Source organism: Ciona robusta, chromosome 13 (assembly GCF_009617815.1).
Source record: "Ciona robusta chromosome 13, ASM961781v2".
Lineage (NCBI taxonomy): Eukaryota > Metazoa > Chordata > Ascidiacea > Phlebobranchia > Cionidae > Ciona > Ciona robusta.
In genome coordinates this window covers 190,006-217,795 of record NC_143247.1, presented here as the reverse complement: position 1 = coordinate 217,795, position 27,790 = coordinate 190,006, and the positions used below count along the sequence as shown (strand labels likewise).

General features: G+C 34.9%; 2 protein-coding genes across 5 annotated transcripts; one reads left to right on the top strand and one right to left on the bottom strand.

Annotated features, from left to right (window-relative positions):
• Positions 1–379: 379 nt before the first annotated feature.
• LOC149725529 (death-associated protein 1 homolog) lies at positions 380–2,214 on the bottom strand. Its single transcript, XM_089891350.1, has 3 exons — positions 2,118–2,214; positions 1,114–1,213; positions 380–784 (listed from the first exon to the last, which is right to left on the bottom strand). The coding sequence occupies exons 1-3, from the start codon at positions 2,170–2,172 to the stop codon at positions 628–630; spliced, it is 312 nt and encodes a 103-aa protein (XP_089747476.1). The 5' UTR covers positions 2,173–2,214; the 3' UTR covers positions 380–627.
• LOC149725528 (voltage-gated delayed rectifier potassium channel KCNH1-like) lies at positions 2,212–26,680 on the top strand. 4 transcript variants are annotated; one of them, XM_089891317.1, is made up of 17 exons: positions 4,161–4,829; positions 5,867–5,999; positions 11,904–12,097; positions 15,333–15,563; positions 15,825–15,956; positions 16,339–16,451; positions 17,576–17,803; positions 18,853–19,044; positions 19,350–19,463; positions 20,889–21,039; positions 21,333–21,488; positions 22,640–22,839; positions 23,177–23,262; positions 23,885–24,051; positions 24,613–24,809; positions 25,146–25,267; positions 25,580–26,680. In XM_089891317.1, the coding sequence occupies exons 3-17, from the start codon at positions 12,010–12,012 to the stop codon at positions 26,238–26,240; spliced, it is 2,838 nt and encodes a 945-aa protein (XP_089747443.1). In that variant the 5' UTR covers positions 4,161–4,829; positions 5,867–5,999; positions 11,904–12,009; the 3' UTR covers positions 26,241–26,680. The 4 variants fall into 4 exon arrangements, with proteins under 4 accessions (XP_089747446.1, XP_089747443.1, XP_089747444.1 ...); XM_089891320.1 differs by lacking the exons at positions 4,161–4,829; positions 5,867–5,999 and adding an exon at positions 2,212–2,380; XM_089891318.1 differs by lacking the exon at positions 5,867–5,999.
• The last annotated feature ends 1,110 nt before the right edge of the window (positions 26,681–27,790 follow it).

Genomic DNA, 27,790 nt, shown 5'->3' with positions numbered 1-27,790 from the left:
ATACGTTCGCCGGCTTTTATTTTTTAAAACTTATTGGTACCTCCTACCTTGACTTTGTAAAAAGTTATGCTCCCATTACCTTATTAGAATAAAATTAACTTGCTTTGTCCTCGTGTGGCCAGAAAAGAAGTCGTTACAACACGGGTGCTATGTCACCTCGTGTCAGCTTACCAGTTGTATGTTCCTTTGTAGATAAATATTTTGGGTTCATCTTTTTATGTATGGCTGATAATTTAGACAACACCACTGGGTTGGAGCAATTGCTGTTAAGTGTCTTGCCCAATGACACATACGCCCACAATGGTAGCAGCGTTGAATTTTGAACCCGTACTAGATACATTATAAGTTATAATAAACAGACACATGAACACACAACATGCACCACTAACTCGTGTTTTATTTTCACCATCGAATTCAATATTTACAGATTGCATGATTTTTTCACGGACGTTTTTTCACGATTTAAAATTAAGACGCTAAAAATTAAAATTGCAGGCTGGAACTTAATTGCAAAAAAAGAACGGAACTTTTTACGAAAAAAATGCACACCCCCAAAAAATACCATACATGCGCTACAAATGTCAGTTTTCTTTCTTTTTTTGTTTTTTTTTAAAGAATTTTTCCTTTTTAGCGAGGCTGTTGGATCTGCCGATTGATTTGCTTGTTTGTAACTGGTTTTGGGACGGTTGGCAACGGTTTCTGGTGCGCAACTTGCACAGAAGCTGGTGTGAAATCTTTATCGCCGTGTGTTACAGCTCCCGATATTATAACATTGGTCTGCTGTCTGTAATTAAATTGATTGTCAATTGTTTATCCTCGCATGGTGGGCAATGATAGTTGAAAAAACACGGATGTTCCATTTCATACACATCGTGCTCGTTTACAAGTTACCACAAGTGTAACTTATTTATCCTCGCATGTCGGGGCAATGACAGTCATTATGTAGCAGTGACAAGCCTAATGTCACTGTGCCATGACACTTTATTTTTAAACAGGTTATAAGAATACAATACTTATTTATTAAAACTAAGGGTTTAATACACGGGTGTTGCACATCATACATGGTGTATTCATACACCTCATGCTCACTGTCGAATAAAATTCCAAACTCACGGTTTTGGTCCTTCCGACTCCCATGGTGATTCTGTTTCCTCTTTCGTCAATTTCTCCTCGTGTGCTCTTGCTCCTTTTATCCTCATTCCTCCTGCTTTTACTGTGGAGGAACCTCATGCTTACCGTCGAGTTATAACATGGGTGTCTTCTTATACACCAGACACATATGGTGTATTCATACACCTCATGCTCACTGTCGAGTTATAACATGGGTGTCTTCTTATACAGCAGACACACATGGTGTATTCATACACCTCATGCTCACTGTCGAGTTATAACATGGGTGTCTTCTTATACACCAGACACACATGGTGTATTCATACACCTCATGCTCACCGTCAAGTGATAACATGGGTGTCTTCTTATACACCAGACACATATGGTGTATTCATACACCTCACGCTCACTGTCGAGTTATAAAATAGGTGTCTTCTTATACACCAGACACACATGGTGTATTCATACACCTCATGCTCACTGTCGAGTTATAAAATAGGTGTCTTCTTATACACCAGACACACATGGTGTATTCATACACCTCATGCTCACCGTCAAGTGATAACATGGGTGTCTTCTTATACACCAGACACACATGGTGTATTCATACACCTCATGCTCACTGTCGAGTTATAACATGGGTGTCTTCTTATACACCAGAATCATATGGTGTATTCATACACCTCATGCTCACTGTCGAGTTATAACATGGGTGTCTTCTTATACACCAGACACACATGGTGTATTCATACACCTCATGCTCACTGTCGAGTTATAACATGGGTGTCTTCTTATACACCAGACACACATGGTGTATTCATACACCTCATGCTCACTGTCGAGTTATAACATGGGTGTCTTCTTATACACCAGACACACATGGTGTATTCATACACCTCATGCTCACTGTCGAGTTATAACATGGGTGTCTTCTTATACACCAGACACACATGGTGTATTCATACTGTCAAGTTATGACGTCATACAAATGATGACGTCATACATACCCGCTGGAGGATGACCAGCCTTCAGTTCATCGTTTTCTTTCGTTGGTGACGACATAACTTTGAAACTTTTTTACGCTTTAAAATCTTAACACTAAACGAAAATATATTAATTTATTGAAGTTATTGCAGTGTGTGGATAAGCAGACATGACTTTTGGTTGATTTGGTCATTTATATTCTCGTGGGTGGGAACCTAAGTGACTTATCCATGGTTGCCACTCCCATGCCCACAGTCGAGCTGCTGAAGCTATTGCAAAATAAACGGTAAGTTTTTAGTCTTTCTTTTTGCCGATAATTTATTAACAATTACTTTTGCAATGCACAACATAATCTTTTACCGCTACATTTAATAAAATTGAGTAAAAAATAACAAAACTTTAAAATGAATCAGAAACAACAAATTTTAGCAAAACGCGAAGCTTTTGTTTGTTTGTTTGCTTCAAATGGAAGTTGTAACCTTGCACAGTTGACGTCATTTAAAAACGTGGCAACTATGTGATCGCCATTCTTGGTCTAAAACTCTAAAATATAATTTTAAATTTATCTCTTCGAATACGATGGCGAAGATTAATTTAATTAAAAACAGAAGAGAACTGAATTCGCAACAAAATGAATGAATGAATGAATGAATGAGTGAATGAATGAAATTTATTTCGTCACGATAACGAAGAACAAGAGAGTGAACAAAAGCGAAAAGACGGGTAGTAACGGTAAAACAACAGTTGTTAAAACCGTTACACCCTACAGACGATACAATGTAAAAATTTTGTTAAGAACATTTAATTAAACATATTAAGGTTCTAATTGGAAGAAAAGTGTGCGTAAGGACACAACCTGTACAATGACAGTCTTTAAAACACAAATGGCAGTCTTTAAAATACCGTTGAGGGTAAATAATTAAGTGAAACTTTCTAAAAACCTTTAATTCATATAATTATTGTTTTAAACCAAATAGTCATAACAACTAGATTCTAGAAATTTTGTTTAAAACAAATCAACGTTGCAGTAAAGTAAAGTTTTTTTTTTGTTCGGGGGAACAAATTTGCCATCGTAGTAATTGGATTTTGTTATTGTACAGCTCTGTTAATAAAAAAGCAGGGATTCCCAATGTTATAAGATCGTGGGCCAGTATGTGAAATTATAATTATGCGACGGGCCATCAGGCGAGGTTTTCCTCGCCATATTTGCGACGCGACTCGTATTGGCAAAATGCGGTTATAACGAATACTGTGCAGTCAGGAAGTTCAAAGCATGCGTTGGTAATAAAAATTGATTGTAGAACAGTTTAAACTCCGTATTTGCGGGACAAAAGACAAAGTTTCGCAGTTTTTTTTTGTTGAATCCTGTCGCGGTATAACCCCTATACCAGAGTAACAAGTGCGGAAGGTTGGTTGATGCTGTGACAGTCATAACTATTCTTGTGACGTAACAAAGGCAGTGTAAATTATCACAGTAATAATTAAAATATTTTTAGAAGATTTTAAAAATAATGTGTCCATTTGTGAAAGTATGTAGGCGCTGATTTGAAGCCCTCTAAAAGCCATTTATTTTGCTACCCCGGTTTGGAAACCCCTGATCTAAATCTATTTTACGCACCAGCGGGGAACTGAAGACTGACTCACATGTAATTGGTCTGTCGACAATCACAACATAACCGAATAATACCAAGGTCGATACTAATAGGCATAAGTTTGTCCTTGGACAAGACACTTAGCGGACATTACTCTAATACAGTGGCCAGCACTAATGAGTTGTAGCACCTTGGATGTTGAGGTTATCGACAAGCTGGATTAGTTAGTTCATTCATTCATTTATTTAGTGGTAGTCTATACTCACACTGCGTTCAAGTCATCAGCTAGCTGTCAAATTTTGCGCCCAGTTGGTGCAGTTTTCGCGCTGTTTTGTTTGGCGTCTATTTTTACCGACGTTCTAACAGTACACAATAGACTTCACGCTGTTTAGAAAGATGTTGTATTTGTTTAACGCCACGTTTTGGTGATTTTCGATTCCTAATGCAAACTCCGCATGCATGTATAGTCTCGTTTAGCGAATACGGGCTACAAAGTAACTTTATCTAAATAACTTTCAGTATGTTAACACCTTTGATTTTTAAATTTAGGTCAAAGTCTGTTAGCACGCTATAGTTCGGAGATGTACAATTGATATTGTTGAGCAAAACAGACGATAGCAGGATTTAGAAAGTTGTTTTTACTTCTTATACAGTTAAAGTATTTTTAATGCATTTTAATTTCAGCATTGCGTATGAAAGTTATATATGAAGGAAAAAAGAGCGAATGTAGTCAACTGCACATTAAAAAGATGGTATAGCAGGGTGGGGGAAGATGGGACACTTACTTATTCAAATTTTCCCGTCCCTTTGGTAGTAAATAAAGAACATTAAAAGAATTATTAAACCGTATGCTTACAAGTTACAACTGCTATAAACCGTTGTTAATTGTTTAAAACACGTTCATGATATTAGGATATTAGGTGCTAAGTGTGTCCCATCTTCCCCCACCTTACGTTTTGCCTACAGTTGTAATAGCAGTTTTGATGTATAAAGATATAGCAGGTGTAGGGGTAAGATGGGACATGCTTTTATTTTACGTCCCATTTTTAGTAGTGAACAAAGAACAATCAAAGAATTATATAAACAGTTGTCAATTGATTAAAATGCAATCAGGATATTTGGATATTATCTTCTAACTGTGGGGTAAGACCTGCCTACTGTTTTCATAGCCACGTGACTCTAAAAGTGTCAATTGTTTCAGAAACGTTTTAAAATATAGGATTTGGGGCTTACGGTATCCTATATTACCTCACAATGCTTATTTACTATTTCCCCACGTGGTGGGGCAACGGTAGTCGTTATAACACAGGTGTTCTGTTTCATACACCTCGGGTCTGCCCACCCGCTTACACCCAGCTATAGGACACACATGCCCACACTGGTAACAGAGACATTGAACTCAAAGCTTCTTGTTTAGAAATATTTAAATAGAAGTATCAAAGCGACATATTTGACAGTGAGCATGGGGTGTATGGTTATACTTGCATAAATAGCTCTTCAAACAAAAACCTCAATTTTGTATGATTTTTACATCCGCATAGTGGCAGTATTAAGCAAAAAGGAAATTTACGTCATTTTAAATTATTTATACACACACTATATAATGTATGCAACTGTTGAGTTACAAAATCCCATGCTCACTATCAAGTTATTTATAATTTTTAAATGGTGACGATGGAATGTAACTTATTTATCCTGGCATGGCGGGGCAACGGCAGTCGTTATAACACGGGTGTTCTGTTCCATACACCTTGTGTCTGCTTACAAGTTACCATGTATGTAACTTTGTCAATATTGATTTTTAACGAAACGACCAAAGAGAATGTTGTTCTTTTAAAATTAAACGTATATACCGTGGGGTAAGATGGGATACCGATAGCAACTAAGTCCTATTTTTCAGATCGTGTTTTACGGTCTATGGGAGTCGTGAGAATACGGTATTATAATTCTTTGAATGTTCTTTGTTTACCACGAAATGGGACGATATATAGAATGAAAAGATATCCACTTTACCATATATTTTATTAGTTTTTTTTACGTCAAGTAAAATGCATTAAAATCGTAAAGTGTCTAAATTCGTCACGGCAGTTACTTAAAAAGCGCTTTTGGTGTCGCGTAATTTCGACAACCCGTCTTGCCACTCTACTGAAGAATAATTAATTATATCATTGATTAAATAGACCCCGTCTGAATTTTGAGACAGACTCGTTGCTGCTACCATTGTGGGCGTATGTGTCCTTGGGCAAGACACTTAACGGACATTGCTCCAACCCAGTGGTCACTAATGGGATGTAACAGCCTGGGTATATCAAGGTAATGGGAAACTTTGATCTATTTAATATAAGCTTTAATATATAATATAGGCGTGGCAGGGCAACGACAGTCGTTATAACACAGGTGTTCTGTTCCATACACCTCGTGCCCGCTTAAAAGTTACCACGTATGTAACGTGATATAATAGATTTTTGCTCTTTCGTATGCCCGCCAAATTAGACAACCAATTAGTGACCTTTTTTACGAAGCGATTTTTCAACCGATACATCACGACACAAGTATTTCACTTTACTCTTCACTGTCTAACCAGAAATGCTTTTCTTGGCGCTTGCAAGCGCTCAAATATATATATTATGCATAGCGTGTTATAACGACTGTCGTATTCACCATGGTATGTTTATGTGGGCGTTACCGCCACGCCCATAAATATGTATATAGTACTGCGGGATAAGATGGATTCTGTTAGCACATAATATCTGTTATATAGTACTGTGGGGTAAGATGGATACCGTTAGCACATAATATCTGTTATAATGTACTGCGGGGTAAGATGGATGCCGTTAGCACATAATATCTGTTATATAGTACTGTGGGATAAGATGGATTCTGTTAGCACATAATATCTGTTATATAGTACTGTGGGGTAAGATGGATACCGTTAGCACATAATATCTGTTATATAGTACTGTGGGGTAAGATGGATACCGTTAGCACATAATATCTGTTATATAGTACTGTGGGGTAAGATGGATACCGTTAGCATATAATATCTGTTATATAGTACTGTGGGGTAAGATGGATACCGTTAGCACATAATATCTGTTATATAGTACTGTGGGGTAAGATGGATACCGTTAGCACATAATATCTGTTATAATGTACTGCGGGGTAAGATGGATGCCGTTAGCACATAATATCTGTTATATAGTACTGCGGGGTAAGATGGATACCGTTAGCACATAATATCTGTTATATAGTAATGTGGGGTAAGATGGATACCGTTAGCACATAATATCTGTTATATAGTACTGCGGGGTAAGATGGATACCGTTAGCACATAATATCTGTTATATAATACTGTGGGGTAAGATGGATACCGTTAGCACATAATATCTGTTATATAGTACTGCGGGGTAAGATGGATACCGTTAGCACATAATATCTGTTATATAGTACTGCGGGGTAAGATGGATACCGTTAGCACATAATATCTGTTATATAATACTGTGGGTAAGATGGATACCGTTAGCACATAATATATGTTATATAGTACTGTGGGGTAAGATGGATACCGTTAGCACATAATATCTGTTATATAGTACTGTGGGGTAAGATGGATTCTGTTAGCACATAATATCCCATATTCTTAGTCCTGTTTTCAACAAAAATAAGCCTTTTTTAGTTGTGAAGATACAGTTATAAAAACAAGTAAATACTATTTGTTTGCTACCAAATGTGACGATAAAAAGGAATGAAAACATATCCCATCTCACCCCAACATGCTATACATTTAAATAAAGCCGCGTACCGCCTTACCCCAACCTACTATATCCTTAAAGTTCGTAACGGTTATACAGCTGTGTGCGGTTGTGCTTTATAACCTGGATTAATGGATTAATTAGAGCCATAAAGGTAACAGCTGTATCGGTCCGTTATTTCCGAACTGCAATACGTTTTGACTATACGTATAGCAGACTAAAGTTGAGTCCAACGTTTACTATAAAAATATAGTATGGTGGGGTAAAATGGGACACCTATTTCTATTTTCTTATCCCATTTGATAGTAAACAAAAACCATTCAAAGAACGTAACGTCACGATTCCCATAGACCGTTGTTAGTTGTTTAAAACTCGATCAAAATGTTTGGATATTATGTGCTAAAGGTGTCCCATCTTCTCCCACCTTACTATATACGTTGCCTAAATTGCATCGTTAGTCTCTTATTCAATAAGAAAAAGTGCGGTGTTTCAATTTTCTTCCATTTACATCTTAGTTTATTTTAAATAAACGCAACTAAATATAAGTTACTTTATATTGTATTGTGGCTTGTGGGTATAGTAGCCACGCATTTATTGGTACTTTTACTCGACTAGTTCTTTTGCCGGTTGCGTGTTTTACTATCATTTTTGTGATAATTCTATTTTCTTCGCCTAATTAATCGGATCTTCGTTAACATGGTTTAGGTATTTTTTCACTCTTTACTCGTACCATTTGGTAGTAAACAAATAATAATTACAGAATTATATAACCGTATCCTCGCTCATCTAAAAGATCGTTGTTAATTGTTCAAAACACGATCGGTAAATATGGGAATTGGGTGTTAACAGTATCCCATCTTACCCCACAGTAAATATACGTTAAAACTATGTTATAGGTCCCAAACAACAGGGTATTGTCTCGACATTTATTAAGGTACCGTCTCAATTTTGATCATAATACCTCAAGGGGGCCCTTGGTTACTGCTTTGTGATGAATTATTAATTTAGTCGATTTTTCATCAATATACGCGTCAAATGCATTCCGAAGGGCCAGATTAGGTTGCAGGCTGTTTCAACTTGTACAGTTACGTTTAGTTTCCAAGGTGTGAAACGAATGAGAGGAAATAAAAACAGTTATTTTAGGGCAACAGCCATGCGTTTTATTGAACGCCTTTTGTTATACATTTTATGCATATAGGGTGTTTTAACAATTGTTGTTTTGCTGTTGATTTTCTTCTCTTCGTTTTTCAAAATAATTTGTTCTTTACTCTATCGTTTTTAAACGGATTAATTAAAATTTCTGGTATGTTAAGTTACAGTGGGGAAAATGGGATACGTTTTGACTATATTTTCTCGTCCCATTCGATCGTAAACAAAGAACATTCAAAGAACTATATAATTATATCCTCACGACTTCCATAGACCGTTGTTATTTGAAACTTGATCATGATATTTAGATTTAATGCGCTAAAGGTGTCCCATCTCCCCCCACTCTACTATATATATAGAATTGTAGAGTAAGATGGTTACCGTTAGCACCAAAAAACGCTGTTTTCTAATCGTGTTTTAAACAGGTATTAACGTCGTGCGGATGGGGTAATATAGTTCTGTAAATATTCTTTGTTTACTACAAAATTGGAGGCCAGATTTGCCCAATACCCCAGGCGCATATATAATATAAATTTTATTTATCTCTTCGAATACGGCAGTGAAGATCAAAGTAAAACAACGAAGAGAAAGGAATTAGCAGCAAACGACAGTAGTTAAAACAGGCTGTGGGTAAGGTTGTCATACAAGCGTGGCTGCTAAACCCACAATAGCCTACAGTATAAAGTAACTGATATTGAGCTAAGAATGAATGAAAAACTTATGTATCCTAGCATGGTAGGCCAACGACAGTCGTTATAACACGCGGGTGCTCTGTTTAATACACCTCGTGTCCGCCCATAAGTTACCACGTATGTATAGTAAGGTGGGGGAAGATGGGACACCTTTAGCACATAATATCAAGATATCCTGATCGTGTTTTAAACAATTAACAACGGTCTAAGGAAGTCGTGAGGATACGGTTCAATATTTCTTTGAATGTTTTTTGTTTACCACTAAATGGGATGAAAAATTAGAGATAAAAGTGTCCCATCTTCCCCCATCCTGCTGTATAGCTTATTTATCCTCACATGGTGGAGAAACAACAGTCGTTATAACACGAATGTTCTGTTTCTCGTTTTCTCTTGTTTCATTTCTATTTACTTAAAAGTTAATTAAGGTTTAATGGAAAGTGTTTGTATGAAATATAAATTTACTATATTTAAATAAAAAACTGAGGATGCCATTTAAGGTTAAATGTATATATATTAGGGCGGGGGGAGACGGGACACCTTTAGCACATAATAATTCTGATCGTCTACGGAGACGTGAGAATATAATTTGGGCATTATAAAATGGATTGTAACACCCTGGGTGCACATATAAATATATAAATATACCACAACACATAAAATGGAAGAGTAAAATGGTTATTGTATTAGTGATAACGTGTTGTGGCGTTGCACAGTGGTTAGAACGCAATGCTCTTAACCGAAGGGTACTGGGTTAGAGGCTCGATGCTGCTACCATTGTGGGCGTATGTGTTCTTGGGCAAGACACTTAACGGACACTGCTCCAACTCATTAGTTATATACTCTGTATTTTAAAAAAGGGGGCATGAAATACCGGTAACCCGTATTATAACAACCGCCGTTGCCCACGCGAGTACAAATAATTAAATTACATTAATACAAGAATGCTGTTAAAAAGTACAATCTTAACTTTATACCAAAACAAAACAAAACCATAAACCATTGTAAAAAAATATAAAAGAGTTCATAAAAAACCAGTCCTATGTTCACGTCGTTGCCCGCCACGCGAGTATAAATAAATTACATTAGAACAAGGATGTTGTTACTATATTGCATACTTTTATAACTTGAACTAAATAAAAGTCATAATCCATTAAAAAAAAACATAATTTTATAAAAAAAAAACATGTATTGATACTTGTAAACAAAATGTCGATCAAAATGAAATATCATCTATAGCTGTATAAAGGATTTAATATAGCGTTCCATTAGCAACGGCATATACTGTACAATAATCTGTATCGGTATATACGGTTGCAATATGTCCAAGCTTTCGAGTGGAATACGAACTGCAATAACTGTGATTGGGGATTACGCGACGCCGAAGCCCGGCTCGAAAATTAAGTACGTCGACCATATGTGACGGTGGCCGTGTAGACGCATTGAAAGCTCTGTCGGACAGCTTGAATGAAATATTCATCACAGAAAAGACTTTTAGTGACACCTACTTTCTACGCGCATGATATAACGATAGTGATTCTTGGTAAAAGTTCTGCTGTCAGTAAGTCAGAGATATGAATTGTTTAAGTTGATAAAAGTCTATTGAGTGAGGTTAGTGTAGTATATAGTACTGTGGGGTAAGATGGATAACGTTAGCACATAATATCTGTTATATAGTACTGTGGGGTAAGATGGATACCGTTAGCATTTAATATCTAGTATTTCCTAATCGTGTTCTAACAATTAACAAGGATTTTTTGAGTCGTCAGAATACAGTTATATAATTCTGTATAGACTTTCTGTTTACTACCAAATGGGACGATAAAAGAGAATGAAAACATGAATCTTATAGTAGGGTGGGGAAGATGGGACATCTTTAGCACATAATATCCAAATGTTCTGAGAATACAATTTTTAATTCTTCGATTTAGAATGTCTTTTGTTTACTACCAAATGAAACGAGAAAATAGAATGAACAAGTGTACCATCTTTCCCCACCCAACTCTATTATAGTTTTTTTTATACCCAATATATTAGGGCTTAAGAACAGGTCTTGTGGTAAATAGATATATTGGTTAAAAGACGCAGTGTGTATTCAAATGTTGCCAACTTAGTTTACGCTTTTTATATTTTTTAAACATTTTTAAGTACAATACTAAAACCCGTAAACTTTAGTATTATTTTTTCGGCATTTTAAAGCAATTTTTATATTTATTGACAAGTATACGAGAAAAGATAAGTCTAAAATGTCAACAATTAGAAGATCATTTGTATTGGTTTGAATTTACAATTTTGCTAAATACGTTAAGTTTAGTAGGATGGGGGAAGATGGGACAAATTTTTATTCTAATTTATCCCATTCATCGGTAGTAAACAAATATTATTCAAATAATTATAAAACCTTATCCTCACGACTTCCATATTATGTGCTAAAAGTGTTCCATCTTACCCCACCTTACTGAATCTACAATGTTGTGACATTCGTTAGTAAAAAAACGAAATACAACTGTTTTTCTTAAAAGAATACTTTTATATATTTTTATTTAAACCGAATTTAAGGGCCCCATAAACACGCCTAAGTATTTAAAAAAGTTGTACATAAATGTTCTTTTTTTTCGTATTTTCAGTTCACGTAGTTCAAAAGTCAAAGTTGCTTTTTCTAAGCAGATGTTGCTTAGTTACTTATTAAGAGGTTATAACAATTCCTACAACGGGGAATAAGTGACAACCGACATGGCAGGGGGATCGAAACGTGGCCTTGTCGCGCCACAAAACACATTCTTGGAAAATATCATCCGGAAAACGAATCAATATGAAAACCGTAAGTCGTGGATTATGGTTTGCGGTTCAAAACCTAACATGATTATTATGGTATATTCCTTGCATTATACATGATGCAGACTAATTACAACTACAAGACTACACGCCTAGTTGTGCCTTTATTGTGTTTAGCTTTAAATTATTCTTTAATTTCAGACAAACTATACTAAAAAAAACACAGTAAATAAGCAAACACTCACGCAGTTCTCAGTATATTTCGTTTCAACGAGTTTCTAACGCAATAACGACATTTATTAGTAGGGTTTCAAAAGTAATTAGTGTACCCGGTAATTTCTGCAACCCAAAGTTCCCGTACGCTGAGTTGTATAAGTTGAAAACAATATGCATTAAAAGTAATCATCCGCTAAGTTATAAAAAAGTCGTTTTTACCCACGCGATTTGTTTCGATTCGCAAACTATATTCGTTCATTCTCTCAAACTTTAAATTCCTTTAAAATTCTTTTTTTTTGTCTTTGGTGAAACAGCTTCTACGAATAAACAGTGTGATGCTGTTTTAAAAAATCAAAACAACTGGCAGTAGTTAAAAATACTAATTTGTTCGCAATGAAGATTTGAAGTATATACATTCAAATGGTCACTATAATGGGTGGTTTAATTGTCTACTAAATAGAAATCAATCACCCGCAGATTTACATACGTGGTATATAAGTTGCATACTTGGTAACTCGTAAGCGGCCACAAGGTGTATGAATCAGAACACTTGTGTTATAACAACTGCTGCCGTCGCCCCGCCATGCAAAAATAAAGCTACAGCTTTAAAGCTTCTAAAAGAAACCCAAATAGATGTACTGACCTAAACACTCTCGTTTTTATAGGCTGAAAATTACCAGGAATATTGTTTTTTATACCAACAAAAAATGTAACTTACTTTATCCTCAGGTAATGCCTGGGCAACGACAGTCTTTATAACACGGATGTTTCACGCACTTCGAATCCGGTTACGAGTTACCATGTAACAACTATATATTAGGGTAGGGAAGAATGGGACACCGTTGGCACGTTGGGTGGGGAAAGATGGGACACCTTTAGCAAATTAAATTGAAACAACTATATAGTAGGGTGGGGTAAGATGGGATACCTATAGCTCTCAATATCCAAATATCCTGACCGTGATTTAAACAATTAACAACGGTCTATGGGAGTCGTGATGATACGGTTTTATAATTCTTTGAATGTTCTTTGTTTTTTGAATGGGACGAGAAAATATGAAAAGCTGTTCCATTTTACTCCACCCTACTATATGTATAATAAACCGCCGGTATTTATTTATTTATTTGAACATGGTAACGAAGTTCAGATTAAATCAAAAGAAAGAGAAGGAAATTATCAACAAAACGACGAAACAGTACGACCTACAAAACAAAATTACATTTTGCTTCTGTTTAAATATATGAATGCAACTTATTAGTTAAAAGTGCAGCTGTAAAACTAAACAGACAAAACGAATATAATTAAACAAATTAACAAAGAAATTAACATGCTTTAGTAATTATAAGAAAATTAGTATAGTAGGGTGGGGAATATGAGACACCTTTTCATTCCATTTTATCTTCCCAGCATTTAGTCGTAAACAGAGAAAATTCAACGAATTATAAAACCGTATTCCTTTAAAATTGTTTAAAACACGATCGGTAATATGTACACCGTTAGCACATAATGTCCAAATATCTTGGTCGTGTTTTAAACAGTTAACAACGGTCGATGGGAGTTGTGACGTTACAGTTTTCTAATTCTTTGAATGTTCTTTGTTTATTACCAATTCAGACGGTGTGGAAAAATAGAAATACGGACCTTAACCCAGCCTACTACAATTTACTTTTAAAATAAAAAAGTTTGTTAACAAAGACCTTTAGCAAAACTCTGATCGACTTGAAATGGTTTCAAAATCCGCGATTATAGGAAAAAATCTTGATGACGTCACTTTTATCGCACGAAATTATCGACCAGCAAGTCGAACTATTGATCAGAGCTGGTTATATCACCATTTGGGGACTTTTTACGACCTTTCTTTTAAATTTCTAAATGCGGTGTTAGCACTTAACAGTGGGTATGAGATTTATTAATAAATGATCGAATAAATTAATAACATTTATCTATGAGTGGCCGGGCAACGACAGTCGTTATAACACGTGTGTTCTGTTTTGTTTTGAGTTTCTTAATTCATATACTCCATACCCGCTTACAAGTTAACACTTATGTAACTTTGTGGGTGATTGTTATAACTTGACAGTGAGCATGAGGTGCATAAACACACCTACATCCTGCATGGAATGATTCACTCATGTTATGACATTGCTTTCGTGAAACGGGGGGAAATAGCCACAACGATTGAAGATTAATGTGAAACTTTGTGACAGACATGGGTATCATAAATTATATATTAGGTAGTCAAATTGTGGACGCACTCACAGTTGAAAGAAAATGAACCGTTACCACGGTGCTCACTGTCAAGTTATAACATGGCTGTTTTCTTTTTCACCAGTCATGCATGGTGTATTCTGTTAGTTTATGTGGCCGAAAACCAAAGTCGTTATAACACGGGAGGTCTGTTTCATACACCTCGTGCCTATTTATGACTTACCATATATATTACTTTTTTTGGTGATTCGTTTTTAGGAATTTATTTTTTTTTACGGCCGAAAATGATTACTGGGTTGGGGCAGTATCTGTTAACTGACTTGCCGAGGACACATACGAGCACAATGGTAGCAGCGACGAGCCTTAAACCCATTACCTCTGGGTTATGCTCACGCGCGCGAATCACTCTGCTACGTCGGCGATTTATATTACAAAGATAGAAAAAAACACCTAATTTCGCTGGGTTGGAGCAATATCCTTACAAAACCTTTCCTAAAGACTGACGCCGGTAGTTTTAATCGGTCAGCGCTATAAGACCTGCTGTACCCGATAAATATGAATTTTGACTGGTGGCGTTTGTTGACTGCCATTTTGACATCGTAACCAAACAATACCTGTTTCCATGCTCAATGATGTTATTTTGGGCAAGATACTTTAATTAAATTGCTCCGTTCCATTGGTCATTGTGGATTTTCCAAAATGCCAGCTATACAGAACACTCGCCCACAAAGTTACATACGTGGTAACTTTTAAGCGGGCAGGTGTATGAAACAGAAAACCTTGTTACATCGATTGTCGTTGCCCCTCCATGCGAGGATAAATAAATTACATTTATACATTAAACTTTTTTCTTACAGATAATAACTTCTTACTCGCTAATTCACAAATATGGGAGTGGCCGATCGTGTACGCCAACGAAGGTTTCTGTCAGCTTACCGGGATAGCACGTTCAGAAATGATGACGCGCTCCTGTGTATGCGAGTTCATGCATGGCCATCTCACGAACATGGATACCGTGGACAATATGCAACTGGCACTTGAAAAACAAGAGCAAGCGAAGTTTGAGTTGTTGTTATATGACAAGCAAGGTTAGAATGATTCCCATTTTAAATGAGTTTTTTTTTCACCGAAACGAGCTACGCTGTGTAAACGGCGCTTAAAAAGAACTAACAAAGTAATAGCTGACCTGCGCTGAACAACGCTGGGTGTAGATATTTCTTTGTTCGTTCTTTTAAGCGGTGTTTACAGTACAGCGTAGCACGCCCCCATATAAAAAGTAGAAACAAAGAAATATTTTCGGTCCACAAGGTTGTAATAAAGAGCGATAATATTACGTCATTGTTCTGTAGGTACGCCATTGTGGTTCTTGATCCAACTTGCCCCAATAAAGAACGATGGTGACGTCACAATCATGTTTCTTCTCACGTTCAAAAACATCACCTTGCTTAAGAAGCCGATTCAAGGCGCAGGTCCTAAAGGAGGTCAGTTTGATAAATATCGAACATGTTACCGCAGTTTAAAACTAAAACAGTGTACCGGTTTGTGAGATAAACGACAAACAGTGTACCGGTTCCTGGGATAAACGACAAACAGTGTACCGGTTCGTTGGATAAACGACAAACAGTGTACCAGTTCGTGGGATAAACGAAAAACAGTGTACCGGTTCGTGGGATAAACGACAAACAGTATACCGCTTCGTGGGATAAACCACAAACAATGTACTGGTTCGTGGGATAAACGAGAAACAGTGTACCGGTTAGAGGACTAAACGACAAACAGTGTACCAGTGAATAAAATAAACAAGAAACACAAAACATTTACCTAAAAAAAAATTTAAACAAATCAAACTTTTTATTTTTTCAGGTGGTTTTACAAATTTTGTCAAAAGTCTTCAGAAGAGCAAAGACGTTGTGATGGAAGAGCAATTATCTGCAAGTGTTACTGAGTTGGGGGACAAGAAGAACAAACTATCCGAGGTATAACTCGTGCTTACTGTCAAATTATAACATGGGTGTCTTATACACCAGACACACATGGTGTATTCATACACCTCATGCTCGCTGTCGAGTTATAACATGAGTATCTTCTTATACACCAGACACACATGGTGTACTCATACACCTCATGCTCACTGTCAAGTTATAACATGGGTATGTTTTATACACCAAATATATAAATACTAAAGTTCCCACCCACAAGGATATAAATGACCAAACCAACCAAAAGTCATGTCTGCTTATCTACACACTGCAATAGCTTCAGCAACTCGACTGTGGGCATGGGAGTGGCAACCATGGATAAGTCACTCAAGTTCCCACCCACGAGGATATAAATGACTAAACCAACCAAAAGTCATGTCTGCTTATCCACACACTGCAATAGCTTCAGCAACTCGACTGTGGGCATGGGAGTGGCAACCATGGATAAGTCACTCAAGTTCCCACCCACGAGGATATAAATGACCAAACCAACCAAAAGTCATGTCTGCTTATTTACACACTGCAATAGCTTCAGCAACTCGACTGTGAGCATGAGATTTTACAAAACCCAGAAAATTTAACCCCTCGAGTAAAATATACATTATTCCATTTTTGGACAAGCTAAAAATCAAAAATGCTATTCAGTTACGCTGAGTGCTCAACGTTTGGCGTGAATCACATTTTAGCAGAAATGCATCTGTGGTTTCGACAACCTGTAATTTCCAAGCAAAAACTGCCACAACTAAAACATAATCATGAAATATTTATTGAAATGTAACTGAGACAGTTAAAAGAAAATCAAAACGATTAAAATGTCAAAATACAAAATAATTTTAAAATGTTAATGCATTTTTTTTAAATAATTGTCCTTGTAGACTTAGTGAAATAAGTCCTCTGTAGACTTGGTGAAACATCTGCTATAGTACAATGAGTTTATACTTGATAATTGTAACCTTGATATTAATAATTAGGATTTTTGCACTTAGTAGTGAATAGCCTTTATTTGGTGGAACTTTTTATTTTTTGCAAATGACTTTACTAAAAAATTCAAAAATAATTTTCCAAAAAAAAAAAAAAATGATTTTACAAAATAAAATTATTTTTTTTACCAAATTTTTCAGATGTTTAGTTTGAGTCCCGACATGCTTCCAAAATACCACCATGAAGCCCCGAAGACGCCCTCTCACATCATTCTTCACTACTCGATGCTAAAAACGATGTGGGATTGGTTCATATTAATCCTCACGTTTTATACGGCGCTAATTGTGCCGTATAACGTCGCGTTTTTAATCAAAGAATCGAACGACAAAAACCGCTCAGCATTTTGGCTTCTTTCAGATAGCGCTGTGGTAAGTAAAGCAAAGTAAAAAAATCTTTAAAAAAAGCAATCACCTACAAAGTTACACACTTGTAAACAGGCACAAGGTGTATGAAACAGAGCACTCGTGTTATAACAACTGTCGTTGACCCAACTTGTAAGGATAAATAACTTACATATGTGGTAACTTGTAAGTGGGCACAAGGCAACAGTTGTTATAGCATGGGTGTTTATACACCTCATACTAGCATAGAAGTTACCAGGTATGTAACTGTATTGGTAATTGTTTTTCTGTATGACTGACAATTTGAAAAACCCATCAGTGACCACTGGGTTGAAGCAATGGATTTTTAGTGACATACCCAAATACACACATGCCCACAATGGTGGCAGCGTCAAGCCTTGAACCATATACCTTCTGGTTGCACTTCAAGCACTCTTACCACCATGTTATGGCAGTAGTCATGTTATAAAACTAACAATAAGTTTTAACTCTGACATTTATACGATTACGAACAAGATTAGATAAAAATAAGTTACCTTGCCAAACTTAGTACGTGCTAATCGTAAGCCATGCCAGTTAAGTCATCCATTATTAATGTCTTCTTGTACAGCGTCTATTTATGTCTAGTTTTCTACTATATGTTTATTTGGCAAAATTCAAAGCTTTGTTTTTAAATAATGTTTAAATTTTTGCTGCTCTAATAGAAGACATTACAATTAACAGTTTCTAGCTAATAGGTTCTTGGTTCAAGGTTTAATGCTGCCACCATTGTGGTTGTATCTGTCTTTGGGCAAGACAAGTGATCACTAATTTGTTTTCTAAATTGTCAGCTATACATGAAAACAAATCACTGACAAAGTTACATACTTGGTAACTCGTAAGCGTGCACGAGGTGTATGAAACAGAACAAATCCCATTAAAAAACTCTTTTAAAATAAATATTTTTACAACAGTATAACAACATTTTTTAATGGACTTTTTTATCCTTAAATTTTTTTTTAATAATTTTTTTGTTTTAAATTTTTTGTTAAAAAGTAGTTTCTAAATGATGTCCTCATGTGTTCCCTTGCACACAGGATGTGATCTTTCTCTTTGACATCGTGATCAACTTCCACACAACATATGTAGGACCAGGAGGAGAGGTAATATCGGATCCTAAAGTCATCCGGATGAATTACATCAAGAGTTGGTTCGTCATCGATCTTCTCTCCTGCCTCCCCTATGACCTCATCAACTTCATGTTCTCGCATCAGGGGTTTCCCGACGAGGTCTAAAAATATTTTTGGAAAAAAATGGTTCTTGGAAAATTGCTTGGTCTGAAAAAAATTGGTCTCAAAAGTTACATTTTTAAGTTTTTTTTTTGCTTTTTAAGTAAAAATTTATGATGAAAAGGTGTTTTTGATGGTAACTTAGTGGGTTGTAACCTACTTTAAACTAATGATGAATCAAGTTACTTTAGATAAGGCTTCAAACAATTTTTTTAACCTTCTTTTTATTATTTTATATTTAATATAAAGTAATACTAAATTTACACCCAAAAATTTTTTTTTAATATATATGTATTTTTTTGCAGGGTATAAGCAGTTTGTTCAGCAGTTTAAAAGTTGCTCGTCTGCTGCGCTTGGGAAGAGTTGCAAGAAAGTTAGATCATTATATTGAATATGGAGGAGCTATGCTTGTGTTGCTGGTATGTGGGTGATTGGTATTTATTTATCCTCGCATGGTGGGGCAACGTCAGTTGGTATAACACAGGTGTTCTGTTTCATACACCTCGTGTCAGCTTATGAGTTACCACGTATGTAACTTATTTATTCTTGCATGGCAGGCAATGACAGTCGTTACAACACCAGTGTTCTGTTTTAAACATCTTGTGCGTGCTTACAAGTTACCATGTATGTAACTTATTTATCTTCGCGTAGTTGGGCAACGACAGTCGTTATAACACGAGTGTTCTCTTTTAAACACCTCGTGCCTGCTTACAAGTTACGACCCGTGTCACTTTGTTAGTGATTTGTTTTTATGTATAGCTGACAATTTAGAAAACAAAAAATTAGTGATCACTGAGTTTGAGTAATTGTGGTTAAGTGTCTTGCCCAAAGACACATACGCCCACAATGGTGGCAGCCAAGAGCCTTAAATTCGTGAGGTTATTTTTTGTTTATTTTTAGTTTAGATGACAACTTGAACAACAAGTTTTTAGTCTTAACCGAAATAGTTTTGAATTTTAATATCAATTTTAGGATTAAATTAAAGTAAAAAAGCTAAACAGATTTTACCCTTTTCAAATCAGTTTTTTGCTTCAAAAATGCTTTAATAACATTATAGAATGACTTTATATTTTTGAATTATTTTTTTTTATTTATTGACAATTTTTAGTTATTTTTTCCCCTTTTTCCCTAAATGTAGCGTTTACATGGCTCAGACCTTTAGAAACTGCATTTGAGATTGCCAATTGTCACTGTTGTGACCACAAAAGATTAGAAATCCATAATTCATTAAAATCCACTGACATAAGCGTTTGTTAATTTTCCCGAGTCGTGTTTTTGACGTTGAGTCGCACTTTGGTGACGCAGCGTAAAATCGAGTTCACTCTGACACCTGTCAACGAGTGTAATGCGAGTCAGCATAAATAATTAACGAGTCATAATGACAGTCGCGTCCTTTGCCCCGTTGTACTATGTCTACCTCTAGAGGTTACGGGTTCAGAACTCGAACCTGCTATGATTTTTGTTGTTGTTAATTATAATTAAACAACTTTAATTTAATTAATAAATTCCTATATCTCTGTTACAGTACTATGTAATCTTTTTGGCAACATTTTACAGCGGTTAACACTTGATTTTAGCCAAAATAGTATCGGTTTCAGGCTTATGAAACATTAATATTAACCCACAAAGTTACAAACATGGTAACTTGGACACGGGGTGTATGAAACAAAACATTTGTGTTATAACGACTGTCGTTGCCCCGCCATGCAAGGATTAACAAGTTACATACGTGGTAACTCGAAAGCGGGCACGAGGTGTATAAAACAGAACACCCGTGTTATAACGACTGTCGTTTCCCGGTCAAACAAGGATAAAAACAAGTAATATTGTTTGTCTTTTTCCAGGTATGTTTCTTTGGTCTCTCAGGGCACTGGTTAGCCTGCATCTGGTATACCATCGGAAATAGTTCTGTTAGTGACGGCAACGGAACAATCGTGTCAAATAATTGGCTCGTTATGTTGGGAGAAACGACGGGAAAGCCTTACTTTATTGGAGGTGGCAACTTTTAAACATTTTTCAAAAATAATTTTAAAAAAAGTTCTTTTTACACAAAATTAAAAGATTGCAAAAGTTAAAAAGCTTTATTTTTCACTTTTCATGTCTTTATAAAATAAGTGGTTTTACACATAAAAACAAATTTACCTAAAATTTAAAAATCTGTATTCATTCTTTAAAAAATTTCTTTAAAAGAGTGATTTTATTTAGGTAATAGACTGATGATGCCATTTTGCAAAACAGGTAAAAGAAAAGTGTAAAAATTAAACAAAAAATTGCTTGTACTTTTTTAGAAAATCATTCTGTGTTTGGCGGTCCCACGCACAAGCAAGCATATATCGCTGCCTTGTATTTTACGATGACAAGTTTAACGTCAGTTGGTTTTGGAAATGTAGCTGGCAACACTGAAAATGAACAGATATTCTGTGTAGTGATGCTCATTTTTGGAGGTAAAAACATGTAATATGATTTAATCGGATTTTTAATATAGTAGGGTGGGGTAAAATGGGACATCTATTACCCTTTTTGCATGGTCACTTTTATGCGCGTAAGTACTCGCATATTTACTCGCAAAAACAAAGTTAATACGCATAACGTCATAAGCGGTTGCGAGTAAATATGCGAGTACTTACGTGCATAAAAGTGACCATGCAAAAAGGGTATAATTCTATTTTCTCATCCATTTGGTAGTAAACAAAGAACATTCAAAGAATTATAAAACCGTATCCATAATGACAACTCTCATAGACCTTTGTTAATTGTTTAAAACATCAGGATACTTGGATGTCATGTGCTAAAAGTGTCCCATCTTACCCTGCAATACTAAATGATTTTTCAATATAATTTTTTTATATTATTTGAATATGGTTTGTAATATAATGTTTTTAATATGAATTAACATGATGTTGCTGCTAGATGTAATTTGTAGGTCTAAATAATTTATCTCAGTTTTAACAACGTCTTGCCAGATTTTTTACAATAGCGTGACGCCAACGTGTGTTATTACAAATTAAAAAATAAATAAAAAAATAAACATGTGAAATTATGTGTCCTTGAACAAGACATCTGGTGCAACCAAATTAAGGTTATTGTTTTGTTGATACTTTGTAAAACTAGTTGTCAAAAATACTGAAATTTCGGTCAAATACAACTTAACTTATATAAACACTCGTAAAAATTGTTATACTAATTTTAGAATAAAAAAAAACTAATACAGTTGGATGGACACTTGGTGCAACCAATTCAAGTTTATTGTTTGTTGATACTTTGTAAAATTATTATTTAAAAATACCAAATAGTTGGTCAAGTACAACTCAACTTATAATAACACTCGTAAAAATATTGTTAACTTTAGAATAAAAATAACCTTTATAGTAGGATGGGAGAAGATGGGACACTTTTAGCACATAATACCCAAATATCGTGAATGGTCTATGGGAGTTGTGAGGATACAGTTTTATAATTCTTTGTTTGTTCTTTGTTTACTACCAAATTGGACGGGAAAATAGATTAGGTGTCCCATCTTTCCCCACTCTACTATATTTTAAAAACAACCAAAAACAATTTTAGGTTTTTTAAAAAAGTTATTCTTTTTCTCCAGCTTTGTTGTACGCTACAATTTTCGGTAACGTGACAACTATCATACAGCAAATGTACGCGGACACAAATCGTTATCATGATATGCTTAACAGCGTGCGCGAGTTTTTGAAACTTTATCAAATACCAGAAGGTTTGAGTGACAGAATCATGGACTACATTGTATCTACTTGGTCTATGAGCAAAGGAATTGACACCCAAAAGGTAAAAATCTGCTGCTATAATTTACCTACTATGATATGCTTTACTTGTGGTGTGGCATAGTCTGGCCTTTAACTTAGATGTTATGGGTTCAAGGCTCGGTTCTGCTACCATTGTGGGGGTATGATTCTTGGGCAAGACACCCAATGCTTCAACCCAGTGGTCACTAATGGGTTGTCCAAATTATCAGCCATACATAAAAAAAACTCACAAAAAAATAATTAACATACGTGGTAACTTGTAAGCGGGGACGGAGTATGTATGAAACAGAACACTCGTGTTCCTTCAGAATTAGGCAGCGAGCATGAGGTTTATTTTTTTCCTAATTTTTTTTCCTTAGGTGTTAAACTATTGTCCCAAAGACATGAAAGCAGACATTTGCGTTCATTTAAATCGGAAAGTTTTCAACAAGCATGCGGCGTTCAGGTAAACAATATTTTTATAACCTGAATTTCTAATTGTTTACACTTTTTAGAATTTTTTTCCTAAAAAAAACATTTTTAGAGATTTTTTTTCTTCTAAATTTTATTTAAATTAATATTTTAATAAATTAATCTTTTATCTTTAAATTCTTAACTCCTTAAATTGCTGTTTTGGTTTTATGTAGTATATTTTATTTGAAATTTTTATAAATATTTAATTTGTTTTAATTATAAACTTTGTTAAACAAGTTTTTTAAACGATTTTCTTTATATAAATAAATATTTTTCATTCCGATGTTTATTCAAACATTTAGTTTATTTTTTTTCCACATTTCTTTTTTACATCTTTCATTTAGGAATTTTTTTATATTTGTTTTATCTATGTTTTTTGTTTAATCTTTTTTTTATTTTTTTTATTTAATAATTTTTTTTTTATTGTTTTTAATCTATGTTTTTTTTATTTAATAATTTTTTAATCTATGTTTTTTTTATTTAATTTGTTTTAATCTATGTTTTTTATTTGATAATTTTTTAACGTTATTTTTTATTTAATATTTTTTTATTTAATCATTAATTGTTATTTTTTTAATTTATGTTTTTTTATTTGATAGTTTTTTTTATTTTAGACTCGCAAGCGACAGTTGTCTGCGAGCGTTAGCGATTGAGTTCGTTACTACCCACAATGCACCTGGGGATATGATTTACCACAAAGGTGAAAGCGTTGATGCGTTAAACTTCGTTATCTCGGGGTCACTAGAGGTCATACAAGATGATGAAGTTGTCGCAATATTAAGTAAATTTTGTTTATTTATTTTAAATACAGTAATTTTTAATTATTTGTTCCTGTATTAAAATTTTCTAAATTTTTAATTTTTTTTTTTAAATTTGTAATTTCAAATTTTCTGTTTGTTTTATTTTAAAATTGAGTTATTTTAAATTATTTGTTTGTTTGTTTAATATAAATTAGTTTGATTTGTTGATTGGAGCTTTTTAATTTTATATATTCTTTTTAAATTGATTATTTTAATTTTTGTTTGTTAATTTAAAAGTTACTAATTTTTTTTTCTTATTTTAATTTTATTTTGCTTTATACATTTTATTCAGATTTGTAATTTAGTTTTGATGCTAGTCCTTACGTATTAAGTTGTAACACCATTTTTTTCTTTGTTTGTTTATTTTAAATTTTGCTAATTTTTAACAGTTGTTTGCACATTTTGTTAATTTATGTTTCCTTATGTTGTAAATGTATTTTTATTATTTAACTAAGTTATATTTTTATTTTAAAATTAAAAAAATATGTTTTTTAATAAAACAAGTTTTTTTTTTAAATTAAAAAATTTCGATATTTTCCCAGGCAAAGGTGACGTGTTTGGCGACACCTTCTGGCAGACAAACACCGTCGGGCAATCGGCCTCCCACGTGAGGGCGCTAACATATTGCGACTTACATTCAATAAAAAGAGACAATTTTATGAGAGTTTTGAAATTCTATCAATCTTTTGCTGCTTCGTTTTCCAAGAAGATGGTTCTCACTTACAACTTAAGGAAAAGGGTAAATTTTATTGTTTTTGTTTTAAAATTCCTTATCTTTTTCAAGTTCTTTATCACGGTTTCCTTGAATAAATAAAATAAATGTATTTGTTGTAAAATGTATCAATATCTAAAATAAACGTTTCTTTAAATTATTGAAATAATTTTACATTTTTAATTTAAAAAAAATTCGTACATTTTTTCTACAACATTCATCTAAGAAATATCTGGAATTCGCATTTTTCTTTATTGTTTTTACATTTTCGTAAATTTTAAATCATTTTATTTGTTATTATCATTTCGATTATCCTCCTTGTATTTAATTTTTTGAATAAAAAATTTTCTCTTCCTCTTACAGTATCTCTTCCGTAAACTGTCGGACATCAAAAAAGAGAAAGAAGAAGCACTCGCTCGCAAGAATGACCCCACTTGGGAGGGGAATTTCCCCGACGAACACCCGGTTCGACAACTTTTCCGAAGGTAACATAGAATTATCAATATTTATTTTAGGTCAAATAGAAAGAATTTTTTCTCATTTGCCATTTTGGAAAGCGCCGTATATTACTATGGGGTAAGATGGGATACATCCCATATTCCCCGTTTATGTTTTGAACAATTAACAACACTATTTCAGAGAGTCACAAAGTTACGGTTATGAAGTTATGTAAATACAACATAGTATTACTGAACTCTCGTTACCAATAAACGAGTTACCATTTAAGTTACAATCCAAGAAATTTATTATATGCGCTTAAAATTATGCTTAACTAATATGTATATTTCTATATACAGATTCAAACAGCGATACCGTGCTAAACAAGAGCGACAACAAGAATTAAAGGCTGTCAAACAAGGTACAAGTCAACAAAAACCAGTCTCTCCCGGTGGGGACACGAAAACCGAAGGCGCGAAGTTAGAGCGCCCAGGCGAGGAACAAAGGAAGCTCTACGACTCGTCAAAGGGTGGCGCTGGAGAGGTGTATATGGTTATAGATACGGAAAAGATAGTTTCGACAGTAGATAAGTCGAAACGTGAACTCCAGGTCGGGGTGCAGAAACTAAGCGACCGTATCACACAAATAGAAGAGTCGCTAATCAGAATAACTGACCTTTTAGGAAAGAGGGAATCTTCAAATAAAAGCAACAACAACAACAACAGAGACAACTACAACAACAACAATAACAATATTTTCGTGACAGAACCGAGCGAAACAACATCAGCGCGCCCGCTTTTAAAAGTCGCTGAAAAGCCAAAACGTTCTGTATGTCTCGATCTTATAACACGGCCGTTGGTTCGGCACCGGCAAGCCAAGGCCGCCCCATGTAGTGTTGTGTTCGTTAACGAAGCGAATGAAAGTTATCAACCGCCTACGTCATATCCTACTAACCTCCCGGGAGCTTCTAATGACGTCATTGTGGTCGATTTGGAGAACGAGTGTGACTCGCACAGTTAATGCGTTCGCTGCTTCCAGAACGAACCGGTCGCTGTGACGTAAGAACTTTATAAGTGACGTCACGAAATGCGACGGTAAGTGACGTCAGAATCCGTGACGTGGCGTCAGAATCCGTGACGTCACTCACATTTCTGACGCCACTTATCATCGCACATATTATGAATGAAGTCATGGAAAATACGTGACGTCACGAAATATGAATGACCTCACAAAATATAAGTGACGTCATGAAAACATGACATGGCAAATTAATCAACTTTTGTCAATGACGTATCAAAACTATTACATGTATGTGACGTCATGAAACTTTCTTCTGTCGTGACGTCACTCTTTTTCATTCTAGAGTATTCTTGTTTCATGCCAAATCATTTTTTCTTTACCGGCCGTTCACTGTGCACCGAGATTCAGCTCAAACTCGCGAATAAATATTACAAATAAAAGGGACGTTTGTGTTATAGACGAACTATCTTAAATCATTTTTCCACTCACTTAAGTATTGCTTGCATATCATTCATGCCCCGGGACAATGCTTGTAACACAGACAAAACATGGGCAAAACTCTTTTTTTTTTCCAAAAAATAAACCGAAAAAAAATTTTCCTTTACGTTAATTTGATCGAAAAAAATAGGATAATAAACCCGTTTTATTTGGTTACCTGAAAAAATCCTTTCATGGTTTGTAGTAACTCTGTTTAATATGTAGCTTTGTTAAACACGGATACAACAAGTATATTCATTTACGAGGTGTGGGTGGAAACAAGACCACTTGATTTTCAGTGTTGCCAGCTCATTTTCAGTGTTGCCAGCTACATTTCCAAAACCAACTGAGGTTAAACTTGTCATCGTAAAATACAAGGCAGCGATATATGCTTGCTTGTGCGTGGGACCGCAAAACCGTTGGTTCGATGAAAACAAGGTAATAAAGTTTTTTTACAACTTAGCAAATAGGATAAAGTTTTAGGGGTTTTCAGCTCTCCATAGTCTCTGCAATACTAAGTACAAGTGAAGGCTTTAATTTTAAAGCAACTCGGTTTAAGAGAGGTGAAATTATTGTTCAGCTCCACTATTACGGTTTCATGAATATTTGCATAGCCGTCAATCAAGTTACTTTTTACAACCGTTCGCTATATAACAGAGTATCCAGTTAATATACTCTGTACTAGAAAGTCATTAGGCTGTTCTTGACGTTGCAGAACAGTAGCAGCTACTTACAGCCAAGAATGGAAAACGCGTTTCGCAGATTGCGTAGGCGTTTTAGAAGAAGGAGTAACGATGAAGCCATAAATCCCCAGGGTCAAACAACAGTGAGTGTTTATTTATTTTGCCTTCATTCGTGTAGTATTCTAATACGCTTAGTATCGATCACAGCTGATGAAGACAGATTCAAATGGTTTATTATAAATTAAGACACTTATTCGGTTGTATTTTTTTAGAATAATAATATATTGTCATAATTCCATCAGTGTTGCACATTAACAATTTACAATCACTTGATGGCGTTAGCATTAAACCAATACACTACAGTCATGTATTACCTCTGTCCAATAAATT

What these genes read in the sequence shown, in the direction of transcription:
- LOC149725529 (XM_089891350.1), bottom strand. Translation starts at nt 2,172, where the DNA reads ATGTCGTCACCAACGAAAGAAAACGATGAACTGAAGGCTGGTCATCCT. An exon ending in GGCTGGTCATCCTCCAGCGG is followed by an intron (nt 1,214 to 2,117) that starts GTATGTATGACG and finishes GTTCCTCCACAG; the next exon opens with TAAAAGCAGGAGGAATGAGG. An exon ending in GAGTCGGAAGGACCAAAACC is followed by an intron (nt 785 to 1,113) that starts GTGAGTTTGGAA and finishes ATTTAATTACAG; the next exon opens with ACAGCAGACCAATGTTATAA.
- LOC149725528 (XM_089891320.1), top strand. Translation starts at nt 12,010, where the DNA reads ATGGCAGGGGGATCGAAACGTGGCCTTGTCGCGCCACAAAACACATTC. An exon ending in AGTGATGCTCATTTTTGGAG is followed by an intron (nt 21,489 to 22,639) that starts GTAAAAACATGT and finishes CTTTTTCTCCAG; the next exon opens with CTTTGTTGTACGCTACAATT. An exon ending in TGAAGTTGTCGCAATATTAA is followed by an intron (nt 24,052 to 24,612) that starts GTAAATTTTGTT and finishes ATATTTTCCCAG; the next exon opens with GCAAAGGTGACGTGTTTGGC.